At 40.9% G+C, this 9,599-nt stretch overlaps 1 protein-coding gene across 1 annotated transcript; it reads left to right on the plus strand.

Moving 5' to 3' along the window:
* Positions 1 to 1,194: 1,194 nt before the first annotated feature.
* On the plus strand, positions 1,195 to 6,365 carry spra (sepiapterin reductase a). The gene is made up of 3 exons (XM_054756980.1): positions 1,195 to 1,609; positions 2,497 to 2,787; positions 4,062 to 6,365. The coding sequence occupies exons 1-3, from the start codon at positions 1,318 to 1,320 to the stop codon at positions 4,250 to 4,252; spliced, it is 774 nt and encodes a 257-aa protein (XP_054612955.1). The 5' UTR covers positions 1,195 to 1,317; the 3' UTR covers positions 4,253 to 6,365.
* Positions 6,366 to 9,599: the final 3,234 nt, after the last annotated feature.

Consider the following 9,599-nt stretch of genomic DNA (forward strand, 5'->3'; position numbering starts at 1 on the left):
TAAAGTCATAACATGACAAGGAGAACATTTACAAAGATTATTTAAGAAGAAAGTTGAAATATAAAAAAAAATGTCAAAAAAACAACAGCAAAAATGGGAAAAAAGACCAAAGACAAAGTTGGTCCTAATAATAGGCTTCTTCACCTATATCACAAAGCTGAGATGCAGTTTTTAAATTGAAATATACATAATTATTTAGCATATCTACATGTAAGTGTTGGTTTACAAAATATCAAAGTGGCCCTTTCATCCTTTCATTTTTCACTATGTGGCGGTCGCTGGAAAAAGTTTGGACACCCCTGGTACAGTATAGCCCATGAATGAGAGGGGGCGCTATTGGGCCATCACTTCAACCTTTGTAAGAACAAGCGGAATCACAATAACCACAGGGAACCCTGATTTACATAAGTAAAGAGGACAGGCTTAGAAGAGAAACGGTGGGTGTGGAAAGATGATCGATTTTGATCTCATGACTGAAGTTTTGGTATGGAGCCAATATCAGATAAATTGGCCAATACTGAAAGGGATACTGACACTTGAAATTATTTATACCTTTTCATTCCGCATTAAAGGCTGAGATCCCTGGTATAGTCTGGCTAATTTCCTGGTAGTCTGGCAAACATGCTGGTCATTTCCGGTTTGTTCTGTGAACATGCAGCATATCTCTCATGCAGTGGTTTTAAGTTTGTGTGGTTGTGCGTGTGTGTGCGTGCACACGTGCGTGTGTGTCTTTGCTATTTGGAGCGCATTTCTTCTGCGTTCGTTTTTAAACATGCGGTGATTATGTAATTGTCGCCTTTTTCATGTGCAGTTTTTTCATATGGTGTTTCTGTGGTTTTGGATCATTTCTGTGGAGTGTTTGGATGTTGGATGTTGTATGTGTTTGCTCCTCTCGCCCACCGTCATTTTTCTCAAACAATTGTATGTCATGAAACGGAATTTTGTTGATATTTTAACATTGTGTTATGCTTTTGTTATTAATTGTTCGCAAAAATCATTTTTGTTTGCCTATCTTTGTCCTATGTTTTCAGTTGATTAGACTCGTGATCAACAAATTCAAGGCAAAATCACAAAATCGTTTAATGGTCCTGAAACATTTTCAAGTAAAAAAACATCTGCACCGCACCCGGATTTACTTTGTATCAGATCGATACCAAAATTGCAGTATCGCCCACTGCTACTGTGAAGGAGGATAAAGCCGAGAGATGGCGACATTGTTGAGTCACGCTTATTAAATACAAGAAGAAGAACCACCGCTCAAGCAGCCAGAAGTCGTTTAGTTCCGCCCAGTTGACAAGCAAACAGCCCGCGGAGAGAATGGAACATCTGGGACAAGCTCTGTGCATTATAACCGGGGCCTCCAGAGGCTATGGCCGAACAATAGCGAAGGAGGTGTCCCGGCTGGTGAAGCCCAGGTCGGTGTTAATCCTGGTGGCCAGGTCAGGTGACGAGCTGAGGGCTCTACAGAAAGAGATGTCCGAGTCAGACCTGGAGGTGCGGTGTGTGGTGGCGGATCTGTCGTCGATGGAAGGAGTGGAGAGTGTCGTCCGAACCGCGAAAGAAGCTTTTTCAGAGGACGTCCAACATGTTATTCTCTTCAATAACGCTGGTAAGGCCAGTGTCCAGCTGTATTCTTGGACACGTCTGGAAATGATGTCAGATATTTAAAACGCATCTTTTCAGCGTACTTATAAAAACCTTCACTTGTAGACACCTGTTAGCATGCACTTGTATGTATTGACAACTTGTTCACTTGTAGACACCTGTTATTCTGATTGGCCTGCACTGTTTTGCACGATGGTGGAGTATTGACGAGTCGTTCAGAACTTGCAAATTTTGCATTGACCCAGAATTACGGGTATTTGTCTCTGTTAACTTGTTCACTTACCACTGCTACTGCTATCTATATTAAAAGGGAACCAGGTAACATGTCATTAATCGTGCAAACTGAATTTTTACAAATTTATTAACAAAGAGGAAAAGGCAACAGCTTTGCATCTTGCATATCAGCTCTCCTTTCCACTCCCTGTTCCTGTTCAAAATGTTCGCTATGCCTAGCAGTCAAAGAACTGGGGTACTCTCAAACGCAAACTAATTTCGACTCACTGGGCATCTACAGTTTATGGACACTCCACTAGACCAACCCCAGGCATCTATCTTTTTTTTTTTGCGCATGCGCGTATTGACAACCTGTGACAACTAACTCCAGTGAATCAGTACTATATTCACTGAGGTGAGTGACTCATAAAAACTCGAGTCAGTAAAAGGAATTGAGTTTACCATCATTACTTTGTATGTGATGACCACCTAGCAGTGTTGTTTTTGGCAGCCATTTTACTTTTAGTCTTTTGGACATAACTGCTTCTTGTTTTAGGCACATTTTAGTCAGTTCTATATTTGAAAATAATTTCATGGTCATCACCGTTCACGAAAACAACACTATTGTTGCCTCATCAGACATTCACGGTAGCAAATTGCATATCTCTCTCCTCCAAGGTTCTCTGGGTGACGTGTCCCGTTTCTCCTCAAGCTTCACTAGCATGACTGAGGTGAATTCCTACTTGGCTTTCAACGTGAGCTCCGCCCTGTGCCTCACTGCCAGCATACTGCAGGCTTTTCCAAAGCGAGAAGGTCTGCGACGCTGTGTGGTCAACATCTCCTCGCTATGTGCCCTGAAGCCGTCACCCTCCTGGGTGCTGTACTGCACAGGCAAGGCAGCACGGGACATGATGTTTAAGGTTATGGCAGAAGAAGAGCCAGACCTGCGTGTGCTCAACTATGCTCCAGGTGGGAGGAATGCTGAGGTTGTTTGTGTGTATGCGCGGACACTTGAAAAATTAGTGGGAACATTGGTTGGGATGCTTTGAATCTGGGGTTGCAACTAACGATTATTTTGTTAGTCGATTAATCTGAAGCTTGTTGTTTTGATTAATCGAGTAATTGGTTAGGGCAGCCTGCACAGATTTTTTTTATTCGTCTTTTACACAATCTAAAAATATAATTTAACAAGAAAACAAAAAAACAGCAAAAATGGAAAAAATCAGTAAATTTACAAGAATAAACAGAAACAAGTTGTAATCCAAATAACCTTTTTTTTCTCTAATCTAAATATTCGAGACATAAAGGTTATTTTATTAAAGTCATAATATTATGAAAAACAAACAAAACAAGAAATTAGAAAAATTTGTTTGCGGCAAAAGTTACGTTCCGAAAATAAATCGTAAATATTATGAGAATAAAGTCATAATTATGACAAGAAAATTTACACGAAGAAAGTTGAAGTAGCTGGGACATAAAAAAAAAAAAATAGTAACAACAGCATAAGTGGAAAAAACAGCTGGAATGTTACAAGAATAAAGTCAAAATAATAAGAGAAAAAAGTTGTATTCTAACAAAAAAAAAGTCACAATTTTACTGGAATAAACTCATAATATTATGAGGAAAAATAATCTCATCTTTGTAGCATAGAGCTGAAATATTAATGAAAAAAATGCAGTTTTTAAAAGTTATTATATGAGAAAGAAAACAAAAAAAGTTGTAATTTTTAGAAAATTTGTTTGGGGAAAAGTTATAATACAAGGGGAATAAAGTCCAAATTTTATGGGAATAAAGTCATACTATTACAAAAACAAAAAGTACGAATATTTAAGAAGAAAGTTGAAATATTTAGAAAATAAAAAAACCCAGCAAAAATGGGGGGAAAAAAGAGCAAAGAATGAAGTTGATACTGATAATTGGTAGGCTTTTTCGAGGCTTTAAAAGGTGGCTTTTTCCACCTGTATCACATAGCTGAGATGCAGTTTTTTCTTGAAATCTATAAAACGTCTTAACCTATCTTAGAAAATATCAAAACGACCCTTGCGTCCTTTCATTTTCCACCACATGGCTCGCTGGAAAAAGTTTGGACATCCCTGGTGTAGGCCCTAACTGATTACTTGATTAATCGAAACAACAAACTTCCGATTAATCGACTAAGAAAGTTATTGTTCATTGCTGCCCTAATACTGTGTGTATTTACTTATACTCTTAATTCCAAGATGACCAAAGTGTTTTGTGTGCAGGTCCTTTGGACACGGACATGCAGCTGTTGGCCAGGACCAACACAGCTTTTGTCAGCATGAGGCAGATGTTTGCAGACATGTTTGCTCAGGGCGAGCTGCTCACGTGCGAGGCCTCCTGTGCTAAGCTGATGAAGCTGTTGCTAGAAGACAAATACACATCAGGAGATCACATTGACGTCTACGATGTGTAGACAATGCGGGTATTGTATGTACGCTTACTTCCTCGTTGAGTTGGCACCCAACGATATAGAAATGCTGATTTTATACTGTGATCAATCTGTACTTAGGGCCCTATGAAATCTGTTTCAGTTTTTTCACATCATCCTCTGCGCACATTGCTACAAAATCTTCAACAAACTGTAATGCCCTTACTATTATTATTATTATTATTATTATTTTAATGACACACTTATTTTGTTTACACAATTTGTTTACACAATTTGCCACAAGATGTGGCAAACGGTGCTCGTATTTTGAAAGCCGGAAGTGTGTTGTGTGTGTTGAGAATGTCAGTTGACGGTTAAGATGACAATAAATGTGCCTCTCGTCTTTTTAACTCAGAATACTCAGAACTTGCACGTCGTCAGCAGGCATTGTAAAACGCTCGCTTCCATTAAAGCGGTTAACACTCACCCAGCCTGAGTTGCATACACACAGCCGCACTAGCATGCTCCGCTAAATTAAGCAAACCCTGCTAGCTTACATTCCCGCTCTGTAAGAGAGGAGTTTTCACGTTTTTTCACCGGCGTTTTGACATGTTTAGTTCAGGAGGGGGCGGGTTGACGTTTGTGATGAGATTCCGCCATGATTGAGCGGTCTGCCAGGGAAATACTTCTTCACACGAACGTTCCTTCTCCTCACGGTGACATCATTTCATTCACATTATGTCACTTTCCGCGTGATTCCACGTTTGACAGTAAATTGCGTTTTTATTGGCCAAATCTGCGATCCCATCCGCAATTCCGTTAACGCGGAAATCATAGTGCCCCATGTACAGATTGTTGAAGTTGTTACAATAGGACCACTTTTGTCTGACGTCAGTGATGTTAGTGACGTATATTGATACAGTAATCAATACATCGCGCTTGAAATTTCACAGCTTCAGTCAATCACGGTTTTTCAAAAATGTATTAATAAATCTGTGCTTTTTCATGATTGAATACGGCCTATTAATAGTCAAAAATCAGCTTTTTAATGCACATTTTACATATTTTTTGCCTAATTGAAGCATTTTCAATCATAAAAATGGCTAAATTAAATACAATATATAAGGCATTCAGAAGACGTAATATGTAGTATTCTACACTAGGTGTCGTAATCTTACATTGATGAGATAATACTGTACCGCCACTGCAGGATTACTCTATTCTATATTAAAAAAACATTGAAAATGTACGTTGTATTATCATTCCAACCAAGAACAAGAATGGTTGGAACTTAGTGACGGTTGTGATCTGGCGTTTTATAGAGAATAAAGTTTAATCAAATGAACTTCACATTCAAGGAGGGGCCGGACCTTCGTGGAATGGTGGCGGGAAACACTGAACAAGTTCTTATACATCTTGTTCTGAGTGATATATGCCACAAAGGTTTGCTAAATTTGCATAGATATTTTTACTATCGACGTGGGGACCGCACGTGCCTTGATATCTTAGCATTCCAGATGTATTTACATATACGTATGTATGGTTGAAAAATGAACCGAACATTCTTCATGTGATCAGGTTTTTCCTTTGTCTTGTGTGACGCACATGGCATTATTTAAAGATATTGTTTAAATGACTTTGCTACTCAGCATTATAACTCTATGTAATAATACAATAACAACAATGTATGTTGTGTCTCTAAGTATACTTGTCTAAGTGTCCTTATCACCCTACTGTACAATGCGAATGACGCTTGACTTGACGGTATATTGACAACATCAGCATTGATACCTCCAGCATTCCCCAGCGACCCTAATGAGGATTAAACGGCACAGAAAGTGAATGAATGACTTATGTTATACGTATATTAAAAATCAATAAAATGATTGATTAACCTATTTCTGTGTGTGTGTTTTTTTTTTATTTTTATTAATTTTTGTAAACAGTTGTTGAAGGCCCAGAAAAAAAGTTACAAAAGTTTTGTTTGATAAATGAGATAGTTCAGATTTTTTTGACATTTTTTTTTTCCTTGACGGGGAAGGACGTGTATGGCAGGAGCTCTGTTGATGATACTGGAAATTTTAACTATTTTGGTGCTTTCCTGACTACACTTCATGAGCACTGGATCAGCGCTGATGGCTGAATCCCCCATCTGAATTCCTTTAACTTGGATAGTCGAGAGGTACAGATACAAGTATCAATACCTGCTAGCAAGTCTAGCTAGTTAGTGAACTGCTGAAGTTCAAAGAGGTTGCTTAGCAACAATGTCAAACACAAAGGAAAATGATACTGGCTCTGAACTCGAAGAGGAAAATGATTCAGGCTCTGACGTGGACATAAAAATAGAAGCCCTTTTTCCAGGATACCTGGAGTTTAAGAAGGCTACCAAGGAGTTCCTCGAGGGTAGAGAGCTCACTCTATCACAAATAATGCAAGCAATTGAGAAACTGCATTCAATGGCAGAGAAACATTCAGCTTCAAATGCAGTGATAAGGAATGGTATCACAAACATTATGGAAGAAAATAGAGCACAGAACAAGTATATCAAAAAACTAAGAAAAGAGGTCAAGAAGTTGCAAGATGAAAATGCAGACCTGGGTGCCGCTCTTAAGGAGGTTAAATACCCTGTGGAAGATATCAAGGCTCTGCAGGACGACGTTAAGGAACTGTTGAATGACAATGCTGCCTTGCGCTCTGCTCTTCAGGAAGTGATAAACCGTAAAGAAAATACAGCATTTTGCAAGGATGTTAGGGTTCTGCAGGATGATATCAGGGCATTATTGGAAGATAACGCTGCCTTGCGCACTGCTCTCAAGGAGGCTATAAACCATATGGAAGCCACCTCATGTACTGATCTTAAGGACGCTAAAGACCCCAGGGAAGAAAATAGAGCATTATGCAATGATATCAACATTCTACAGGATGAAATCAAGGCACTATTGAAGGATAATGCTGACTTTCGCACCACCCTTGAGGAAGTGAAAGAAGCAAAGGAGAATATCAAGGAGCAAATTAAAAACTTCATTGACGAGATGGATCAGATGGCACAAATGAATGATGTGGTCCTCACAGGGCTCCAAATCACACCCAAGTCAAGAGATGTTCCTTCAAGCAGCAGATTGCTAACTTCCTACACTCGAAGGAGGTGGATGTCGATGTCAGCAGTATTGACACTTGCGTCCCACTCCATGGCACAAACAACACCACACCTGTCATCATTAAGTTCACCAACAGGGAATTATAAACTCCACTGCTGAAACAGGGAAAGAAGCTAAGAGGCACCAACATCTACATGAATGAGCATCTCACAAAACGCAATTCCGACATCGCCAGGAAAGCACGAGACCTGAGGAAGCAGGGAAAGATTCAAAACACTTGGAGCACTAACGGGAAAATCTACATCAAACTAAAAGGAAGTCCAGGAGTTGCAATAGTGCTTGTTGTCCAAGATATCAGTAATCTGGATGCATATTAAACATTATATTACTATGATAATAAGCATAATGGAGGAAACACCCTACAAGACAGAGAAGGACTACATTCCACAGCAATAACCTCGACATAATTAATAAAAGGAACTCTTGTATACAAACCCAGCGTCACTAGCAGCGCAACACTAAACACGATGTGGATATCAACAGGAGAGAAAGGACAGGATAAATAGAAAGGGAAAAGGAAAGGAGAAGGAGGAAAAAATGGAGAAAGGGAAAAAAAAAAAACACTTTTTTTTTTAATCATTTGTGTACCTGTATACTGTATATGTAAAAATGTGCGTACTTGTGTAGGTGCAGATGTAGGTGTATATATATGTATGCACGTGTTTGTATGTACACACATGTATTAGCAATTGATGTGCTACGAAGAGGGGGTAGGATTAAATAAGCTCTGCTTCTTCCTACTCCTTTTCGGACATATGCGTGTTCGAAATAAATTAAACCAACCAACCAACCAACCAACCAACCAACCAACATCCTCATCAGCAGTGTGGTGCATCAACAGTGGCTTACCTCCCACTTCGTCCCATGAGCTGAGTTCTGGTAGGATTTCAGTGATGAGGAAAGTAGTTCCAGTTAGTTGGTGAGGCCACTTAAGTAAAGAGTTTGGTTTCTCAAAACAATATGCGTTCAAAATACCTCCTCGAAAAAATCAGTCCTCACAATCGCTCGGTGTTACTTTTCTCTCCCGTCGTATCACTGCACGCTGTCGCCTGTCCGTTCAAACATGTTGGAAAATAGGGATGTCCACAAGTGCACTTGGCACCAAGACACCCTAGGCCACAGGTCTATGATCAACTTCGTAGTTGTATCATCAGACCTGTGTCCGCATGTTCTGGAAATGTGAGTGAAGAGAGGGGCTGCGCTGTCAACTGATCACCACCCGGTGATGAGTTAGATACTGGGGCAGGATGCCGGACAGACCTGAGCGGCCCAAATGTGTAGTGAGGGTGTGCTGGGAACATCTGGCAGAGTCTCCCGTTCGTCAAGTCTTCAACTCTCACCTTCGTCAGAGCTTTGCCTGCATCCGGGGGAAGACGAGGCTATCAAGTTGGAATGGGAATTCCGTCTCCATTGCTGAGGCAGCCGATCCGAGCTGCGGCTGCCAAGTGGTCGGTGTCAGTCGTGGCCTAACACTCATGGACAGAATTTCTAGGCGCAGTCGAGGCGTTGAGGGAGTCCAGTTTGGGGGCCTTAGGATCGCATCTCAGCTATTTGCATGTCCTGATGCCCTTATCAGGCTGTGACCTTCAGCGTTTACTGGGGCGGTTTGCAACTGAGTGTGAAACTTCTGGAATGAGACTCAGCACCTCCAAATCTGAGACCATGGCTCTCAGTCGGAAAAGGGTGGATTGCACCCTGCGGGTTGGGAGTGAGGTCTTGCCCCTCGTGGAAGAGTTCAAGTGAGGGATGGTTGGAGCATGAGGTCGACAGTGTCTGCAGTAATGCGGTCGCTGTACCGGACCTTCATGGTGAAGAAAGAGCTGAGCTGGAAGGCCGCTGATCCTTCACATTGAGAGGAGCCAGTTGAGGTTTATTGGGCCTGGACGCCTCCCTAGTGAGGTGTTCCGGGCATGACCAGCCAGGAGGCGGCCCCAGGGAAGACTGAGGACACGCTGAAAGGGTCATGTCTCACAGCTGACCTTGATGTCCTCCTGATGGAACTGGAAGATGTAGCAGGACCAGGAAGTCTGGGCTTTCCTACTGAGAATGCTGCCCCTGCGACCCGGACCCGGAAAATGGATGGATGAAATTTTGTTATTTTGCCTCATAACATTCAACATTAGCGAGTAAATTAGGCCTTTTTTCTCGTTCGAATACAACATTTTGTTGTACTATTTTCACTTGATTGCTCCCTGGTTTAGGGAGTTAATATTAGGGTTGCAGGGAAACACAAT

The sequence above is a fragment of the Dunckerocampus dactyliophorus genome, chromosome 17, assembly GCF_027744805.1.
Source record: "Dunckerocampus dactyliophorus isolate RoL2022-P2 chromosome 17, RoL_Ddac_1.1, whole genome shotgun sequence".
Taxonomy (NCBI): domain Eukaryota; kingdom Metazoa; phylum Chordata; class Actinopteri; order Syngnathiformes; family Syngnathidae; genus Dunckerocampus; species Dunckerocampus dactyliophorus.

What these genes read in the sequence shown, in the direction of transcription:
- spra (XM_054756980.1), top strand. Translation starts at nt 1,318, where the DNA reads ATGGAACATCTGGGACAAGCTCTGTGCATTATAACCGGGGCCTCCAGA. An exon ending in TATTCTCTTCAATAACGCTG is followed by an intron (nt 1,610 to 2,496) that starts GTAAGGCCAGTG and finishes CTCTCCTCCAAG; the next exon opens with GTTCTCTGGGTGACGTGTCC. An exon ending in TGTGCTCAACTATGCTCCAG is followed by an intron (nt 2,788 to 4,061) that starts GTGGGAGGAATG and finishes TTTTGTGTGCAG; the next exon opens with GTCCTTTGGACACGGACATG.